The sequence below is a fragment of the Crassostrea angulata genome, chromosome 5, assembly GCF_025612915.1.
Source record: "Crassostrea angulata isolate pt1a10 chromosome 5, ASM2561291v2, whole genome shotgun sequence".
NCBI classification, from domain to species: domain Eukaryota; kingdom Metazoa; phylum Mollusca; class Bivalvia; order Ostreida; family Ostreidae; genus Magallana; species Magallana angulata.
This window is the reverse complement of record NC_069115.1, coordinates 18054235-18075868: the sequence shown is the minus strand read 5'-3', so window position 1 is coordinate 18075868 and position 21634 is coordinate 18054235. Positions and strand designations below refer to the sequence as shown.

General features: G+C 33.0%; 1 protein-coding gene across 1 annotated transcript; it reads right to left on the bottom strand.

Annotated features, from left to right (window-relative positions):
* Nucleotides 1-12758: 12758 nt before the first annotated feature.
* LOC128186072 (uncharacterized) lies at nucleotides 12759-21374 on the bottom strand. Its single transcript, XM_052855798.1, has 12 exons — nucleotides 21301-21374; nucleotides 20469-20618; nucleotides 19301-19380; nucleotides 19066-19137; nucleotides 18393-18510; nucleotides 17973-18119; nucleotides 17620-17693; nucleotides 17188-17259; nucleotides 16545-16764; nucleotides 15102-15196; nucleotides 13865-13985; nucleotides 12759-13138 (listed from the first exon to the last, which is right to left on the bottom strand). The coding sequence occupies exons 1-12, from the start codon at nucleotides 21320-21322 to the stop codon at nucleotides 12921-12923; spliced, it is 1389 nt and encodes a 462-aa protein (XP_052711758.1). The 5' UTR covers nucleotides 21323-21374; the 3' UTR covers nucleotides 12759-12920.
* Nucleotides 21375-21634: the final 260 nt, after the last annotated feature.

Here is a 21634-nt window from a genome sequence, read left to right as displayed (position 1 = left end):
CAATATCAGAACTACTTATATTTTTACTGCGATAGAGTTCTTCATAAAAGCTACACATTTCACCTAATATGTCATCATCCGTAGAAAGAGTGTCATTATTTTTATTTTTTAGTTCATAAATAGTATTCTGTGTTTGGTGCTTTTTTTCCAAGCCTAAAAAGAATTTCGTGTTTTTCTCCCCTTCATTTATCCATTTTGCGCGAGACCTAATTTGAGCGCCTTTTGCTCTTCTATCGTATAGATCGCTTAGTTGTCTTTCAAGAGTTCGCTTTTTATTCATATTAATTTCTAAATATGGTAACGATTCTATCTCGATTATTTCCTTTTCTATGTTTTTAATCTGATCTTTGTAACTCTTTTGACTTTTTATTGAATAATGAATAGAAAATCGTTTAACCTCCTGTTTCAGCTGTTCCCATTTTTGCATACAAGTAACGCTTAATTTACTAATATTTTGAATAATGTCATATATTTTTTCCTTATAATCAGATTTTTCAAGTAAAGATGTATTAAGTTTCCAATAACCCGTTCCTCTTTCATTTTCGTGTAATTTAACGTTAAATCGTATAGCCTTATGATCTGACATTCTCGTTCCGTTAGAATGTGTACCGAGGATTTTACGAACTGAGATATTTTTAGCTTTTAAATATAAATATTTGCTTAGAAAAATGAAATCAATTCTACTTTTTGGTGTGTCAGTAGCATCGCACCATGTAAAACCGTCTGTATCATTCAGCTTATCCTTCCATATATCAACAACATGATGATACAATAATTCGATCAGAAATTAGTTCATGTTTATCAGTATTACTGCTAGAATCCTATTGTTAATCGCATAAAATAAATATTGTCATTATTTATCGGAAACCCCCTCAACTTCTTTAATTTCATTGAAAATATTACGTATTTTTTTCATTTACAGCAACGAAGCATACGATTCTAGCAGCCCTTTTCAAGTATTTTAGGTCATATACTTTTGATATTTACCAAATTCATCTTTCATAATATTCGGGATAGTGTTACACTTTTGCCTTTTTGTACACGCTGACAGATATTTTAACTTCTTGCCTTGTCTGCAAATGTGATTCTTACCTAAAAATTTATATTTTATCCCAAGTGTAAGTTCATATTAAGAGCCACATTATTTTTTGAAAGATATAGTCTCATAACTGAAGCGGTGTGTGCGTACAAATTGAATAACACGTGTTAGCGCGTTATTCAAAATTGTTGCACACATCACATTTAATGCTTATTTATACATTTTTAACTTCCTGCCTTGTCTGCAAATGTGATGTATATCTTAAAGTTTCTATCTTATCCTAAGGGTAAGTTCGTATTAAGGTAGCTCGCTGGTTTACCTGCTTGTGAGAAAACATACTTTGAAAATTTGTCCACGTGATCGATAGGTTATAGAGTTTTATTTCTAAAATTTATTTGAGATTCGTCTGTGCAGTAATAATGGGCGTGCTTGATTTATCTACACCTTACAACTGGTGTACACTTTTCTCTAATCAAGTGAAAAAGTGTACACTTTAAGTGATCACCATCTACACTCTGTGCAGGGCATGTGTTGGAAATTGCACTCTTATTTTCAATATGGCGGCAAAACGGTAAACTGACAAATCTTCAGAATCTCTTTTGTCAGCACATGAAATATGCTAGAGTTGATAGCCTAATTGTAGCACATATTGCGTGTGTAAATATGAAAGTGTTCAAAGCATAAGAAAAATAAATTCAAAAGCTTTGTATTTTTTTATAAAAAACATGTTTTGTTAGCAAAAGTCAACAGATACATTGAACATGTATAGTATACTAAGAAGTCGTAAAGATAGTTTTATACACATTTATTTTTCAATGCATATGAATGCACTAGCTCGCTAATAATATTGTCAGATCAATTATTTACAAAAATTATTTATTTTCAAAAGCTATTAAAAGAATTGTCTTAAAAAAGGAATTCCTCGGCAGCTGTCACTACTTTGGCGGCCATGCATATTGAAAATATTCACTACACCAAATTTCGCTTGATTAAAAGGTGTAAATCATCTACCCCAGGTGAACCACAGTGTAGAAAAATCCAGCGCGCCCAATGTTATCGTGTTTCAAATTCAGTGTCATTGATAAAATCACGCAACGCCATTTCAATAAAATATATCGTAAAATACACATCTTAGTCGAGAAACGCATTACAACACTATGTTCCAAACTTTTAAACGATTTAGACAAAATTAATTATACTCAACACAATAACAGAGAAGATTATTATGAGTACCCTGTGAGCATTTAAGCGTATAACTGCCGTAGCTTTCAACCCAATTTACAAGCCAAAAATATGTGGAATGTGAATATTGCAAAATATATATAAACATGTAAACTATTGCGTTTTGGAGGTTTTCTTCTCTTCAAAGGAAATAACAAAAAGTACAGAATAACAAGACTTAGTAAATTCTGATTGATATAGATTTTTTTTAAAGGTCAAGATCTAGTAAATAAAAGGTGCCTAGAGGTTTACAAAATTCAAGATATAAATTAATTCTTTTAATGATGCTTCATAACAATATCTTTCTTTCATAGGGTGTCCCGGGGCTTAAATGTTTGGTAGACCCAATGAAAAATCATGTTTTAAACAACCATTTTCTATGAAATATAAAGCATAAAAGAAACAAATCTCGGAGTTTTGTGCATTTTTTTACTAATGAAATATATCTAGAATGCCTACAGTCTCTCCAAAAACGGCATTGAGCAAGCTCTTGACCTCATCTTTAAAATAATGTCAAATTGAATAAAGGTACCGGGATTACTTTTCCCGTGATTAAATATAGAATGTCAAAATATTGCTTTATTTTCTACATAATTTCTTTAAAGCCGTAAAATACGGGAAAAGATTCATCAAATCAATTATAATGTCATAATGGTTCTAGAACCAAAAAGATAGTTTGGGATCATTTACTAGATATTGACCCTTATTTAACCACGATTGTACATGTAAGCATCTAAAAAAGTTGGCCACATTTAATTCAAAGATAAAAGACATTCTCCATTTAATTTGATACATGTAACCAGTTGCACAAAGATCTAAACGACAAGAGGATATATTCCTATAGTCTGTCCCAAGTTATTGCTTCCATTCATTTTTGATGATTTTTAATAAAAATACACATACCTGTGAAAGAAATACAATTGAAATCGATGAAAGGGAATATGTCCAAGATATCTTCATTGAACAATTATCCCTTTTCACTTATAAAATTTCACAGGAAACGAAAACAATTTTCTTACGGAGATTTGTAATGGGAAATGTTTACATGTACCTTTTTTCTTCATTCGGAATACACTCGGAATGCATCGCGCAATTTTTTAACATTATCATCCGGGCTTATTAATGGCTGATGCAATGCAAAATCTCCGTAGACTTTCAATTTTTGGATGTGTTTTGAAACGTGAAGCGGTAGAGGGGGCGTTTCAAAACAGATAACCTGGACATTTTTCATATTAGTGGATGAACGTAGTTTGAGCACAAAGATACTTACTATTATTGAAATATCAAGCAAAAAGTGGTGGAAGCAAAAACTCGGGACAGAGTATAGTACAGACTTACGATGACTGGAGTGGGGTCCACAATTAGGTACAAACGTTTTATATACGCCGTTTGTCACACTAAAAAGCTCCGCCCCATTTCTGACGTCAACGAGACGCCCACAGCGAGCGTCACCCCAGGCCTGTTTAAATAAAAAAAGTTCTGTATATTTTTTCTTTTCTTTAGGGGATCCTTATTTCGTGGTTTTGATTGGTACGTTCTGTATACGGTAAATGCTACTATCGTATTTTTTTGATTGGTTGACGCCATGGCATTATGGTTTCAACTGCAGGTATTCAGCGAATTTTCTCGAAAATATCTCGTTGGGGGCGTAAAATTTATATTATATTGTAGAATAAACATAAATGTCTTACAATATAAGCTATATTTGGGCTCGGGTCAAAAACATGAAGACGGTTTAGCAAGCCTAGCTCCTTGTCACGTTTTCTTACCCCGCCTAAATATAGCTTAATACATGTATTTCAAGACAGTAACCATGTATTTTATATTAATGACCCTTAATATGTGATGTTATATATTTATTTGATAGATATTTACTTGAATATGTCTGAATGTTTTTATAATACTATAAAGTTCACTGTTTCCGCCTTTGTCAAATAAAAAATTGTCATTATCTGATAAATCTGGGAAAATTGGCATAAAAAAATAACTTTGATAAGACCCCAGGGACCAATTAAACCAGGAGGTAAAAGGGTTTTTTTTTATTTGACCATTTGATGCCTTAAGCAATAACTTTCATATTTCATAGAACAGAAAAAAATCCACAGTGCAAAAGTTTATAATAAAAGTTAAAAATGTGCAAAATTGATACATTTCAAGCAAAATGATGATAAACTTTGAAATGACCCCTAAACAAACGATGTGTATTAATGTCTGATTTTTTATCATCATAAAATCATGATTTTTTTTAGTACATACACAAATTCATGTAAAGAAATATTCATCCAAAACCTACGGCTTAACAAATAAGATCCGGCCTCATTGAATAACCTTCTTGTTTTTTTACACAATATGACAAAGTTAAAAATATTGAGTTTGTTAAATAAGTAACTGAAATAATTTTTACATCTTGAATTTGAATATTTTCAATTATTAGAGAGATGTATTTGGTTTTGAACAACAGTCAAGGTAAACCAACAAACAAGGTAAGAGAGAGAGAGAGAGAGAGAGAGAGAGAGAGAGAGAGAGAGAGAGAGAGAGACCGAAACAGACAGAGCTACCTTAGTTTGGTTCTTTGTTAGGAATGCTGCTTGATCAAAGAAGTAACACTTGTTGTTGACATAGAAAGACAAGCGACCGCCCGGACAATGACAGTCTTCAAAAATAAAAGAAGAGTCCTGACATCACATAGACATTATTGTGTTCAAAATATCATAAAACACCTGTGTCGATTCAATGATTCCACATGAGCTAGGTCAATTCAATCAACGAAAGCATCGGAACCTCATTTATCTCGAAAATTTTAGATACATGAGTAGATCTTTGAAGTAGATTTGGAAGTTTTTTTTTCGATGTTTTCATTTTTCTTTTAAAACCCCAATATAGTATCCTCTGTATCTTGATATTTCGAGTTTATGATAACGAGGCTTGACTGTAATCTGTTCATATCTTTTATGTCCTTACTTGGGTCGTGTGTTGTTACGCCTTGAGTTGTTGGTAATGCCGTTGTTTTATCAGTTGTAATTACATTGGTGGTTAATGGTGTTGTTGTTGTTGGTGGTGTAGTTGTTGTTTCCGGTTTCAGGTTGTCGTTACACAGGCTATCATTACAACAGCCTCCTGCCAAACCTGATCCTCTCTTTCCAAAAGTGTTCGTGGAGACAGACGATATCTGGCCACAGAGCTACAGAATCAAAAAAAAGAGGGGGTCATTGTTTCTTTCCGAAAGTGTTCGTGGAGACAGAAGATATCTGGCCACAAAGCTACAGAATCCAAATAAAGAGGGGGTCATACAAACTTAAAATTGTCAATGCAAATTTCGACACGCCTCCCGGGAATTTTTTTCAGGATCCTTGCGTGATATATATATACAAATCGTATTTTATTATTTGCTTTTAGATGAAGGGTATACAAAAGTATTAAGCTTAAACTGCTTCAACCCAGTTTTTACTCGTAAAAAATTGAACTTGGTTATCACGTGATCAAATCTTCTTAGAAGACATTCGAGAACCATAGGGTTTGAGCACGTTACTAATCAAATTCATATCCTAGTGGAATTATACCCTTGAAGACCATGTGCATGTGAAGCGCAATTTCAAAGTTAGACATGGCGGAATACCAACTATGTTTATCTACAATGTATATAAATAAAACGTTTACAGCTTTGCAAATTTTTACGAAAAATATCTCACCAGTTGTGGTGTACAGCCGAACCGGAAGCCATGTTGTCTTAATGCGTCAACCGTTTCCAACCCGTAACAGACCTAAATAAACTTTTGGACGTTCATTATACGTAAACATTTCAATATGTTCATCCCCTGCGAAGACAATGAGCGGAAACTGAAAATAACTGGAATTTTTCTACGTCCAAGGGCCATAACTCTGTCGAAAATGGCTCGATCCTACCCAATATCGAATTTGACCTAGATATTATCTTAATAAACCTGTAAACCAAATTTCATTTCAATATGTTCATCCTCTGCTAAGAAAATGAATGGAAACTGTTGGTGGACCGACCGACAGACCGACAGACAGCAGCAAAGCAATATGCCCTCCTTTCTTCGAAGGGGGGCATAATAATGTATTTGATACAATAAAAAAAAATTAATTGATGCTTGGTTTTATAATTTATACATGAACATGATATTATCATATTTCTATTAAGTAAAATATTTGTGTATCATAAATGATTTATGTCAGATAGTTAGATAAATCACAATAGAGTGTTGATGTGATAAGAGAAAAACTCACCTCCCCCTGTCCACAGACGGTCGTGAAGTTACACATCCGTTGGTCGTGTACGAAGTCACAGCTGTAGCAGGTCTCTGTAATACCAATCAAACAAACCAGTCACAATTCAGTCAAATAAAGCAATCAAAGTGAAAGAAAAAAATGTACTGTAAAAAGATTTACGGAATCTTTTTCATCCAAAATAAAATCATCAAAAAAAAAGGTAGCATGAATATGTCAATCTTTTGACAGAAATATTTTTGTGTGATTGTGGAGATAAATATGATGCTTAATAAATTTCAAAATACATTGTAATCTTAAGAGCGAAAGTCTTCATAATTCTTAAGTATTTTCCACCTGAAAATAATACTCACTGCAGTGGCCGCATGCCACCGGGCACTTTTTGTACAAACAGTCTTTCGCACAAACGCTGGGATCGGCTGCTACTATATTCGCGCATGCACTAGGAAGGACTTCCTCACATTGTGGATCTGCTGATTGACGCTTGCCAACCAGTACCACTATAATATTGACAAAAATGTAAATGTAACTGTTAGCATGATTACATGTATAATGAGGAGTTTACAATTATTTTCAGTTAATGTGTATGCTTATTATGCTTTGTTTATTATTTATTTGTTGTGTGATTTGCTCGGATAGATAAACATACCTCTTAGGAGGTATTAACTGACCAAAAAAAAAACAAATAATAACAGAACCTAACTTTAAAAAGAGAGAGAGAGAGAGAGAGAGAGAGAGAGAGAGAGAGCATCAAACGGTAACAACCTACCTCCGGTGAGGGGTGCGGTGGGGCCTAGTGGTGGCGTTGTGGTGGTGGGTCTATAGAAGTGGTCGTTACAGAGGTCAGAGTCACAGCAGACGGTGTCCGGGGAGGGGTGGTCACACACCTGTCACAGGTAAACATGTGTACACTGATACAGATTTTTCAACCACAAGCAGAGACCAGTAGTAATATCGTAACAAGAACCCTTCTGTTACAGTGTACATATTGAAACAACGGTTATTATGTCACAATCAGTGAACTCTTTTTCATTTTCTTTTTCCCTTTTTTTTTATTTTAAAGAATTATATATGATATTAGTCAAATTTGGCCCCCGTAATTCGCTATTTTTAAAGTGATTCAGGAACATTAATTTGTTGTGTTGTTTTATAAAAGAGTTGACATAAAATATGTGTTTCACCTATTTATTTGATTTATATGCACTCACTGAAAGTATATGACGTCAGAAGTGACGCTATTTTCATAATTCAATCAAAATCAGTCAAAAATTGACATTTTTCTTATCTTTTTTCGAATAAGAAATAAAGAGCGACTCTTTGAACAAGAACAAACTTTTTGTCACTTATAAGTACTAGAGAGATACATCTTTGGTGAAAATATTTTGTTTGTTCAAGCAGTCGCTTAATGTTTCATTTAAGGGGGCCATTTTAGGCTTAAACCATTTACATGCATAGTCCTTTGTCTGGCTCTTCGTAAAAATTTTGTTTTTATTCATGCTGACTAAGTTTCTCAATCTTAAGATATTCGATAATCACCTACATATATTTAGTTTTAGGACAAAAAAAATTGGTCGAAATCTTGAAGCAGTGAGAGCTATTTTCTACTTTTATGATTATGTTCTGCTTGTAAAAGTCAATAAAAAAAGGTCATTCAATTACATTTACTCATTGGTAAGAAAAAGTCAAATAATGTTACAAGATGAAACTTGTTCATATTATCATCTTAAATGCGGCAAAATATTATTGCAAGATGGATGAATATACCTTACAATTTGTTGAGAGATCATTTATGATGTTCATCTTTACTTATGTCTCCAACTGCGCATCCTAATTTGTACACCCTCCGGAAGTTGTCATAGGACTTTACCAAGATGCAATGCTAGTGAAAAACGTAAAACATTTGGTAAAATCTAGTTCAAATTTTGTCTCATACATATAGATACATAGGACATAAAAGTTTTATACTATGCATGTATATCTAACTAAAGATGTTTCGAATGAAAATTGTGTAACTGTACATAAAGATGTATACTTGCATGGTCTAAAAATGGACAACGAATGGTCTCGTTACCTTGGGTGGAATAGCTGATGTCAAAACACGAGTAGCATTTCAGTTCTGATTGAGAAAGACGATAAACATAAAATAAATTTTAAATGGTAGTGTGGTTATAATTATATCATTATAGTTGTACTGGTACTTATCATGACTTTTTTTTCAAATACGCTATTATATACTATAATGTATACAATATTGCTGACATTTATGTAATAATTCTTTTAAACAAATTAAAGGTTGAAGATAAAGAAATTGGTTCATTTAACATTAGGATAAACCAAATTGAATTTCTTTAATCAAAATCAATTCATTGTTCGTGTAACTCTTCCCTCAGTCAGTCTTCTTTCAGTATGTTTAAGGATTACATTTATTATTTCATAACAATCGTAGTTCTTCGCACATATTGCGATAGGCATTTGTGATATACATGTAACGTATATAATTAGATTTAAAGAGAAATGCACGTGAAAATATCGTGGAAATGTCATGCATTTAACAGAAAATAAATAAAATTCAACTGTAGCTGCCGCTATATTATCACCAATGAACAGTACTGATGATAAATACTTAAACTGAACTACGCTTTCTAAAGATAAACATTTTTCATCGTTTCTATTTGTATAAGAATTATATAAAAGAATCTCTCTCTCTCTCTCTCTCTCTCTCTCTCTCTCTCTCTCTCTCTCTCTGTTACTGACCACATCTGTTACAAGTCCGTGCACATAGAGATGACAGACAACCATCCTCACCCATGTTTGTGTAGTGAGTAGCAAACTGCTTGCAAGCACTCTCGCTGACGTCATCACAACTTAAGGTCACATGGCATATCCAAAACTGAATAAGCAGACCTGTGCAAGAAAAAAATACATAAAGTTTCGCGAATGTTTTTTTCTATTCTAAACATCTTTAGTTAATGTAACTCAATATTTAAAAAATTGTGGGTTTTAGTTTAGGATGGAGGATTCTTCTCAATTCACAAAGATCCATTAGTGCAAAATCATAGGTTGAACATGCAAATATTTTGATAACCAACGTTATTAAGAACTTGATTATGTACTTCTATCTACTTTCATTATCTTACATTCTAATATAAAGATTTGAAAAAAAAAAAAATAGGTGAGTATCTTGTGCGGATCTAGAAGGTTTAGAACCCCAACCTCCAACCTTTATTTTCCTCCCTGCTGGAAAAAAATCTGGATCCGCGCACGAGTATGAATTAGCGGTTGTACGAAGTTAATTTGATATATATATATATATTTATATATATATATATATATATATATATATATATATATATATATATATATATATATATATATATATATATATATATATATAACTTCATCACGCAAAGAACTATCTACGATAAGCTTACGTTATTACTATAGTACTGATATCAAAACATGCCATTTTATACACACAGGTGGTAGAAACATTATTTACTACAACTGTTTATTCCACTTCTATTCAATGCTTATCATTATACTAGTGCATGAGGCAGTGTAATAAAACATTTGTTGACAGTGATTACATAATGAAAAGATAATTCTTCCTAAAAACACATATAATCAACCTGTTCTTTATATATGTCAAAAACTGGCTAATTGACTTTATTTACCTATTGTAGGTTAATGAAATAATGATTTATTGTATCACAAGTGAATGTAAAAGGTGTGTAATTATTTACAGAGAGAATGTGTTAATTAATTATTTGTAAATCAACTCATGAATATATTGTGTATATTGCAATTCTAGAGATTGGATTTCAGTATTTTCTACACCAGTCTGGTGATTTGTGTGTAAACTGTAAATGCCTTCCTTCCTTATGTAAGTCATTTCTAAGATTTCTATTTATCAGATATACATGTAGACAGAGGTAGATTTAGTTCTGCTATCAACAACATGTAATAATGATATGTCGATTTGAGAGCAATCTTCCTTTTAAAAAGAAAAGTTTAAGTTACTATACCCCTAAGCATCATTAGTTAAATAAAAGAAGATTCTCTAATTCTTTAATAGATAATTTATTATTTTTCTTTTGAAATCACATCATGACAAAATCAGGATTGTTCGACACAGAGTTTTTATTCTAATTGTATAGATGACATAGTTTGAATCCTCCACTTTGACTGAGAAATTGGATATGGTTGATCCCACTGTTAATGTTTGTTCAATGTTAGATTCCTTTAAGGTTTGAAAAATATTAAAACTTTGTTAAATATATATGCAAAGAAATATTTGAACTATGATACATTCCAAGTAATAACAAAATTTTCATTAAGGTCAAAGAACTACAATGGTAAAACAAAATCACAGGGTGAAGTTATGTCATTTATTTAGCTGAAATATATCTGAAAGGTCCGGATAGGTGACTGAATGACATAAATATATCACTATCTAACTCTTAGGTAACCTTTCAGTCACATTTCATTTAACTGAATGGCAGAGGTTCATCTCGTGCAATTTCTTACTTAATTAGTAGTTAAGTCAATTCATGCAAATATTAAAAAATATATCTACTGTAGGCCTTGATAGTCATCCGAGTATTATAAGTATGTATATAGCATTGAATATATATATTTAATACATTTTTTTAAAAAGTAGCGTCCAAAGAAGCATTTATGATTGCCCAGTCGACAATTTTCAGAATGTTTTAAATTTGTTTATAATATATAAACTTTATGGTACAAAAACATTAATTTGAACGTGGCGTTGAACCTAAAACAAAACTTCTATTTTAATGTTAATTTCGTTTATTTGACTACCAAATTCTTGTAAACCCCCCCCCCCAAAAAAAAATAGGAAAAAAAGAGGAGGCAACTGTTACTCCTTCAAAATTCAATTTTTTCTATGTAATATAAGAAAAATGTTTGCTGCTCTGCTAATAAAATAAGGCGAGCACCCCCCCCCCCCCCTCCCCGATTCTACATGTTTTAAATAAGCTTTTCGGTCTGTAGGTTTATGCAATAAACGTGTTCTGTTGGTCGAAAGGAGGCAATTAAAAAAAACAGCTTAAAATATTTCATTCAAGTTACATGTAGAACTTGCTGCACCTTCCCAAGTCACGAGGTTCGCTACTCAGATTTTAATTGGATTGGTGTACACACAGTGACATCTAGTTCTCAGTTCATCGGCTGAGAATTATACTAAAATAAGGGGCAGAATCTATGCTTGAAATACCGTATTTTTTAAATTTTTAATTTAATGTACAAATCATAAAATTTAAATCTATCGACTACAGTTTCTGGAAACTATATGTTTAAAACTTCCTAGAACAATCGTTTGGACTCGTTGGTAGAATGAGAGCATTACCGAATCCTTTCACGAAATTGTCGAACTGTACGATGTTATCGAAAAAGGGCGCATTCCCTCATTCAAGATTCACAAAAAATCCGTATAATTATTCAAACATTTAGTTTTGTAGTTGTATATATATATATATATATATATATATATATATATATATATATATATATGTGTGTGTGTGTGTGTGTGTGTGTGTGTGTGTGTGTAAATTTATTTATTTATTTATTTAAATTTATGGCTCTCCATTACTTGTACAAATGCTTATGAAAACCGATTAAGTTTTACACTTTACATAATTTTTTATTTGACTTGTATTGTCAACTGAAAGTCGGAATGGAGCCTTCGTCAATTCTGAGTTGACAAGAACAACAGAATATCCTAGAGTACTAGAGTCTGTCCCAAGATAATTATGCATCATGTGTGGACGATTTTTAATGAAAAAAACAAACCTGTGAAAGAAGTGCAATTGAAATAGATGAAAGAAAAAGATCCAATGTAATTGCATTCATATAGTATCATCTTTTACTCCGAGAAAATCACAGGTACGAAAACTAATTGCTAACGAAGAGATTTAAAATGGGGAATGTTGTCATTGACATCTTTTCTCCATTTGGAATTCACTCGGAAAAGTACCTCGCACAATTCTCAAAGTTATCATCCGGGTCTGTTGCAATACAAAATTCCCGTAGACATCCCATTTTTAGCAGTATTGAAACCTGATAAGAGGGGGCGTTTCAGAAGAGAAATCTTGGAATTTGAATGAACATCGTTGAAATTTGAACTTTGAGGTATTGACAAATACAGAGTTATTAAGCAAAATGTGAATCGAGGATATCTTGGGACAGAGCGTAAACACAGTTTTCATCAATTCTTTTGGCAATTGAAAGAGGTATTTTAACATTTATTTCACTTTTCATTCAAAGTATACATTACCTTGTTTAAGGTCATTCAAATACATGCAAAAGTATACCAGTAGAATGAAACAGTGTAATTATTGTAAATTCAAGTACTTGTATTAAGGTAAAAATTGAGTTTTATGATCGCCTTTGGCTATTTCAGAGCACAAAGCACGTATCTTGATCCGTTGCAGTTTGACGTCACCAGCAGTCCGCTGTTGCGGCCCTTAGCGGCAGCACATGCCCCGGGGGTGGCGGTCACTGTCCCTCCCACTACGTCCCCTGGAACGGGCTGTCCACTGGTCTCCCACACCCAACCACGCCCATCGACGTATATTGCGTCCAGGTAGAATTGTGTATGCATGTAAGCACCTTATTAATAAAGAGAATTCAATGAAATTCAGACGATATGAAAAATAACTCAGACTTTATAAAGTATAATGATTCATTATTTTATTTTTAAAGAGGTATAGAGTACTTAACAATGTAGCGATTTTTCAAACATCAGCTATTTTCAATATTATACAATATTTTGCTAAAATATCATTAAAGAAACACACATTACACAATTACATTTAGGTTAAAATAGTCTTAAAAATCTTACATATACATTTACGTATACACGACGTCATTAAAATATTCGGTCTTTGTTAGGGGCATATAGGAAATTAATAAGTATGCAGTAAAAAATGGATACTTGAGTATTTGAACCACTTTAAACCAAAGAATTCTGAGTAAAATTATGTTCTACAGGTATTTTAGTATACGTTCATATTGTATAAATTGTGGTTTAACGTGGTGTTCCGACTGAAAATTAGACATATATTTAAATAAGTGACTTATCCAATACATTCACATATATATAAAAATACGGTTCTATATATTCATTTCTCGATGCAGGTTTCCTAATTAATGATAAACCAGTGGATACAGACACCATTATAAAATCAGTACTTACATGTAGGTTTCGAAGACATATTGTGTCAGGTACGTGTACCTGTATCTATTTTCAGTAAAAAGTACTTTCCGTTCAACCACGGACCGTGTAGGCGAAATGATGGGAAAATACCTGGATCTTTACAAATCATATAGACTTACGATGACTGGAGTGGGGTCCGAAGTCATGTAGAACCGTTTTATATATGCCGTTCGTCACACTTAAAAGCTCCGCCCCATTTCTGACGTCAACGAGACGCCCACAGCGAGCTTCACACCAGGCCTATTTAATCAATTAAAAAGAAAAAGGCTGTTTGTTTTTGTTTTGTTTTTGGATTTTTTTTTTGGTGGGTTTTTTTTTTTTTTTGGTGTTTTTTGTTTGTTTGTTTTGTTATTTTTTGCGGAGATCTTTTTTTTGTATCTTCTGTATATGAAAAATGCTTATAATATTTATTCATTTTATGCACTGCAGTTAAGAAAATAACTGAAATAAAATTAATATCTTGAATTTGAAAGATGGTTTGGCTTTAAAAAATCAAAGTACTTAAGTACTGTTGGGAGTTGATTTTATGATTATTATCAATTTTAAAATTAACGATATGTTATTTTGCCTGGCAAGTAGTTTCTAATCTGTATTTGAATTTCGCACATTTTTATAATATGAATTCTCGAACTTTTCCGACAAGAATTTCGAGAAAACCCCGTATGAATCATGTTGTGTAATATTTAAAGATAGAATTAATTCCATCAAACTGTTTATCAGTAATCGAAATGTTTCTAAAAATTGTACACGTCTGGATCCAAGCAATATTGAACTCTTGTCTCGTTCAACCAGACGCTCGGCTGTCTCCGTTAATATCCGACAACCAAGAGAGACTCTTTGCTTGTCGGAGATTTACGGAGACAGCCGATCGAGCGTCTGGTTGAACGAGACTATATTTAACTCTGGCGTAGGAATACATGCAACTACAAAAAAACAATTAAATTGTTCGTACTATAAAAAATCTGACTATTTTCAAGGTATTTATAAATACGTTTCCTTTGCAGAAAAATGGTACAGCATACAGTACACCGAATTTATCTATTATTTTCAAGATCTACGTTTTGTCAGCGGTGATGATTTGTGCTTAGGTCCAAACACTGTTTCACTTTCGGTTTGCCAGAGTGACTGCATAGGAGAGTTGATTAAAATCAACTCCCAACCAGCCAAGGTAAACCACCCGGGTGGCACAGAGAGAGAGAGACACATACAGAGAGACAAACAGACACAGAAAGAGAGAGAGAGAGAGAGAGAGAGAGAGAGAGAGAGAGAGGCAAAAGACACAGAAACAGAAACAGAGAGAGAGAGAGAGAGAGAGAGAGAGAGAGAGAGAGAGAGAGAGACCAGATACAGAGCTACCTTAGATTGGTTCTTTGGCAGGAATGTCGATGGATCATAAAAGTAGCACTTGCTGTTTACGTAGAAGGACGAGCGTCCGCCTGGACAGCGACAATCTATAAAATTTTAAATTAAAAAGAGCTCATTGGCCACATCGCTCACATGAGGAACAATAGGCATAATAAAATTAGCTTAATAGAGTCAAAATACAAACTATCTAGACAATGTAGTATAATACATTAAATTATTACATTATAATACATAAAAATCTTTTTTTTCACCTGCATGATATTCTTATGTTGATAATCAAGTCCCTTTCGTAACAGAATAATTTTATAGTCATATCAAATGTTGAGCGTTGAAGTTCTCAAAAAGATCCTAAACAATTATATAACAACTATAAAAGGGATATAATCCTTCATAAAACTCTGAACCCCTTGTGAGGCCCGGGCCCAAGAATAGTCCAGGGACCAAAGTCTAACCAATTTTAAAGAATCAGCAATCTGTCAAAATGCTGGCATATAAGTAAAACCACATATTAAACTATTTCAGTTTTTGTGAATAATTAAATTGTTTTCCTTTGTAAAACTGCATCCCCAATGTTGCCCCACCCTTCTCATGACTTTGATTTGAACAAATTTGAATCTACATTATCTGAGGTTGCTTTCACTAAATTACAGATTTTCAAGGCAAATAAGTTTTTAGAATAAGGTTTTAAAAGATTTTTCTCTATATATTCCTTCGTGTCCCCCACCCTCCCTAATGTTGTGACCACATCTTATCCCTGGGGGTCTTGATTTGCACAAATTTTGAAGTTAACCTATCTGAGGATCCTTCCACACAAGTTTCAGATTTTTTGGCCAATAAGTTTCTGAGAAAAAGATTTTTCTCTGTATATTCCAATGTAAAAATGCAAACCCATCATTATGGCTCCATCCTACCACCGGAGGTCATGAATTTCACAGCTCTGAATATACACTACCCAAGGATGCTTTCACACCAAGTTTAATCTTCTTTGGCTGATTAGTTTCTGAGAAGATTTTTAAAAAGATTTACCCTATATATTCCAATGTAAAAGTCCCCACCCTCCATCGTGACCCCATACCCCCAAGGGTCATGATTTTTAAAACTTGGAATCTACCTATCTGGAAATGCTACTATACATGTTTCAGCTTTTCTATTCAGAGAAAATTTTTAAAGTTTAAAAGTTCAACCTCCATTGTGTCCGCACCCTAACCCATGATTTCCACAATTTTGAATCTATACTACCTAAAGATACTTCAATCCAAGTTTCAGCCTTTCCTAGCTGATGAGGTTTTGAGAAAAATATTTTTCTAATGATTCACATTATAATATATTCCTATTTAAAAGTTTGATCCCCAATTGTGGCAACACCCTACCCCCGGGAGTCATGATTTCCATATTTAACACTCAAACCAAGCATTTAATAGCTGTATGCCTTACTTGGGTCGTGTGTTGTTACGCCTTGAGTTGTTGGTAATGTCGTTGTTTTTTCAGTTGTAATTATTGTGGTGGTTAATGATGTTGTTGTTGTCGGTGGTGAAGTTGTTGTTTCCGGTTTCAGGTTGTCGTTACACAGGCTATCATTACAACAGCCTCCTGCCAGACCTGATCCTCTCTTTCCAAAAGTGTTCGTGGAGACAGAAGATATCTGGCCACAAAGCTACCGAATCCAAATAAAGTGGGGGGTCATACAAACTTAAAATTGTCAATGCAAATTTCGACACGCCTCCCGGGAATTTTTTTCAGGATCCTTGCGTAATATATATACAAATCGTGTTTTTAGAATCTGCTTTTAGATGAAGGGTATACAAAAGTATTAAGCTTAAACTGCTTCAACCCAGTTTTTACTCGTAAAAAATTGATTATCACGTTATCAAATCTTCTTAGAAGACATTCAAGAAACATAGGGTTTGAACATGTTACTAATCAAATTCATATCCTAGTGGAATTATACACATGATGACCATGTGCATGTGAATCCCAATTTCAAAGTTAGACATGTCGGAATATTAACTTTGTTTATCTACAATGTGTATAGATAAAACGTTTACAGCTTTACAAATTTTTACGAAAAATATCTCACCAGTTGTGGTGTACAGCCAAACCGGAAGCCATGTTGTCTTAATGTGTCAACCGTTTCCAACCCGTAACAGACCTAAATAAATTTTTGGACGTTCATCATACGTAAACTTTTACGTTAACTATTAAACAAATCATGCTTAAAACTTTTAAAATAAAGACTTTTGATTTTTAGACCACGTACGTACAAAGTATGTACATGTATTTAATAATGAAGGTGTACTACTACCTTAGTTTTTAAATTAAAAAAAAGATAATGTATTTGATACAATGTACAATAAAAATAATATCAATTGATGCTTGCTTTTATAATTTATACATGAACATGGTATTATAATATTTCTAGTAAGTAAAATATTTGTATATCATAAATGATTTATGTCAGCTAGATAGCTAGATCATAATAGAGTGTTAATGTGATAAGAGAAAAACTCACCTCCCCCTGTCCACAGACGGTCGTGGTGTTACATATCCGTTGGTCGTGTACGAAGTCACAGCTGTAGCAGGTCTCTGTCATACCAAACAAACCAGTCATAATTCAGTCAAATAAAGCAATCAATCAAAGTGAGAGAAAAAATGTACTGTAAAAAGATTTACGGAATCTTTTTCATCCAAAATAAAATCATCAAAAAAAAAAAGGTAGCATGATTATGTCAATCTTTTGACAGAAATATTTTTGTGTGATTGTGGAGATAAATATGATGCGTAATAAATTTCAAAATACATTCTTATCTTAAGAGCAAAATTCTTCATATTCCTAAGTATTTTCCACCTGAAAATAATACTCACTGCAGTGGCCGCATGCCACCGGGCACTTTTTGTACAAACAGTCTTTCGCACAAACGCTGGGATCGGCTGCTACTATATCCGCGCATGCGCTAGGAAGGACTTCCTCACATTGTGGATCTGCTGATTGACGCTTGCCAACGAGTACCACTATAATATTGACAAAAATGTAAATGTAACTGTTAGCATGATTACATGTATAATGAGGAGTTTACAATTATTTTATGTTAATGTGTATGCTTATTATGCTTTGTTTATTATTTATTTGTTGTGTGATTTGCTCGAATAGATAAACATACCTCTTCGGAGGTATTAACTAATAAAAAAAACCAAACAATAAAAGAACCTAACTTTAAAGAGAGAGAGAGAGAGAGAGAGAGAGAGAGAGAGAGAGAGAGAGATCATCAAACGGTAACTACCTACCTCCGGTGAGGGGCGCGGTGGGGGTTGGTGGTGGCGTTGTGGTGGTGGGTCTATAGAAGTGATCATTACAGAGGTCAGAGTCACAGCAGACGGTGTCCGGGGAGGGGTGGTCACACACCTGTCACAGGTAAACATGTGTACACTGATACAGATGCTCCAGATGATTCGGAAGGACTTCTTACCACACTTACCACTTACCACAAGCACAAGCAGAGACCAGTAGTCATAACGTTACAAGAACCCTTCTGTTACATTGAAACAACAGTTATTATGTCACATTCAGTGAACTCTTTTCAATTTTCTTTTATATTTTTTATTTTAAACTTCTCTGACTCTTGGTAAAAATTTTATTTTTATTCATGCTGACTAAGTTTCTCAATCTTTAGATATTCGATAATCACATACATATATTTAATTTAGGTAAAAAAAAATTGGTCGAAATCTTGAAGCGGTGGGAGCTATTTTCTACTTTTATGATTACGTTCTGCTTGTAAAAGTCAATAACAAAAGTCATTCAATTATATTTAATCATTGGTAAGAAAAAGTCAAATAATGTTACAAGATGAAACTTGTTCATATTATCATCTTGGATGCGACAAAATATTATTACAAGATAAGTGAATATACCTGACATTTTGTTGAGAGATCATTTATGATGTTCATCTCTACTTACGTCTCCAACTGCGCATCCTAATTTGTACACCCTCCGGAAGTTGTTGTCATAGGACTTTACAAAGATGCAATGCTAGTGGAGAACGTAAAACATTTGGTAAAATATAGTTCAAATTTTGTCTCATACATGTAGATACATATGACATAAAAGTTTTATACTATGCATGTATATCTAACTAAAGTAACTGTTGTTTCCTATGAAAATTGTGTAACTGTGCATAAAGATGTATACTTGCATGGTCTAAAGATGGACAACGAATGGTCTCGTTACATTGGGTGGAATAGCTGATGTCAAAACACGAGTAGCATTTCAGTTCTGATTGAGAAAGATGATAAACATAAAATAAATATCATATGGTAGTGTTGTTATAATTATATCATTATAGTTGTACTGGTACTTATCAGGACTTTTTTTTCAAATACGCTATTATATACTATACTTTTTGCAATTTTGCTGAAATTTATGTAATAATTCTTTGAAACAAAAGGTTGAAGATAAAGAAATTAGTTCATTTTACATTAGGATAAACCAAATTAAAGAAGATGGGGGAATAAGATGGCGCAACTGCCCATTTGATTAAGTCGTAAAATACAATTTCAAATTTAACATTTTTTTCAATCAAATATATTTAATATGTTATATAATAAGTTTACAAAAGGGAAATTTCTAACTATATTTAGTTTGTGATATTTGAAAAAATAAATCCTAAAGTTTTGTTGGTATCGAACACACAACCGAAAAACCCAAGTTCTATAAAGTTACCTAATGTCTGGTGCTCTAACCACTGAGCCATTTCATTCACAACAAAGTGCTTTGTTTAAATGCTTTATAAGACGTTGGCCACGAATTTACGGACTTTATTATTTTTCAAAAACGTTCAATTGTTGGGCTACAATATGACATTTTTAAAGTATAGTGGGTCATCTCTCTACAGTTTTGTTGATTAAATTAGGCATTTTACCCGCCTTATTCACCCACCTTTTTTCTTTAATCAAAATCAATTCATTGTTCGTGTAACTCTTCTCTCAGTCAGTCTTCTCTCAGTATGTTTAAGGATTACATTTATTACTTAATAAAAATCGTAATTCTTTGCACAGATTGCGATAGGCATTTGTGAAATACATGTATATATTTAGATTTAAAGATTAATGCACATGAAAATTTCATGCATTTAACAGAAAATAGATAAAATTCAACTGTAGCTGCCGCTAAATTATCACCAATTAACAGTACAGATGATAAATACTAAAACTAAACTACGCTTTCAATTTGTACTAGAATTATATAAAACTCTCTCTCTCTCTCTCTCTCTCTCTCTCTCTCTCTCTCTCTCTCTCTCTCTCTCTCTCTCTCTCTGTCTCTCTGTCTCTCTCTCTCTCTCTCTCTCTCTCTGTGTTACTGACCACATCTGTTACAAGTCCGTGCACAGAGAGATGACAGACAACCATCCTCACACATGTTTGTGTAGTGAGTAGCAAACTGCTTGCAAGCACTCTCGCTGACGTCATCACAACTTAAGGTCACATGGCATAACCAAAACTGAATAAGCAGACCTGTGCAAGAAAAAAAATACATAAAGTTTCGCGAATGTGTTTTCTATTCTAAACATGTTTAGTTAATATAATTCAACATTTAAAATGTTATAGGTTTTAGTTTAGGATGGAGGATTCTTTTCAATTCACAAAGATCCATTAGTGCAAAATCATAGGTTGAGCATGCAAATATTTTCATAGCCAACGTTATTTAGAACATGACTAAGTACATCTATGTACTTGCATTATCTTACATTCTATAAAGAATTGAAAAAAAAATGGGTAAGTATCTTATGCGGATCTAGAAGTTTAGAACCCCAACCCCTAACCTCCACCCTGCTGGAAAAAAATCTGGATCCGCGCACGAGTATGATTTAGCGGTTGTACGAAGTTAATTTGATATATATAACTTCATCATGCAAAGAACTATCTACGATAAGCTTACGTTATTACTATAGTACTGATATCAAAACATACAATTATATACACACAGGTGGTAGAAACATTACTTACTACAAAGTTGGCCGTTAAATTTTCTAACAGTGAATGTCCAAATTGCAAATTTTTGTATTCTTAACATAATTTTTTCTTATTTTATATGAATCATTTTTTTTAAAATTTATTTGAAAATTCCCTCTTAAATTGATTTAAATGAAATAATACAAGATCAAATAAAAGAAAAAAGGAAATGTTGTCTACTCACTAAAAATAGCACTGGCTGACATGATATGTGACTGTGTGAAGATAAAGGCTTATCAATAGATGGACATTATGGATTAGGGAATGGCGTAAGGAAACCCTCGAGTGACTGTTAGGGTAATTTTAACAGAATGATTAACGGCAAATATTGTAAAAAATGAAGTTACTTAATATATACTTTACATACTTTGCGGACGATTAACTACATGTACATGCATTTACATCTTAAAAATAGTCCATCGATTCTTTTTTTTTTTATCTTACATGATTGTGATGCATACAAGAGATCAATTGTTTAATCATTACTGATGAGTTTTTTGTTTGTTTGTTGTTGGGTT

Coding starts and splice junctions, on each gene's coding strand:
- LOC128186072 (XM_052855798.1), bottom strand. CDS start 21,322: ATGTCAGCCAGTGCTATTTTTA. Junction 18,511..19,065: donor TAGGATGCGCAGTTGGAGAC/GTAAGTAGAGAT, acceptor TACCTGTGACAG/GTGTGTGACCACCCCTCCCC. Junction 17,260..17,619: donor CCGTCTGTGGACAGGGGGAG/GTGAGTTTTTCT, acceptor AAATTTATTTAG/GTCTGTTACGGGTTGGAAAC.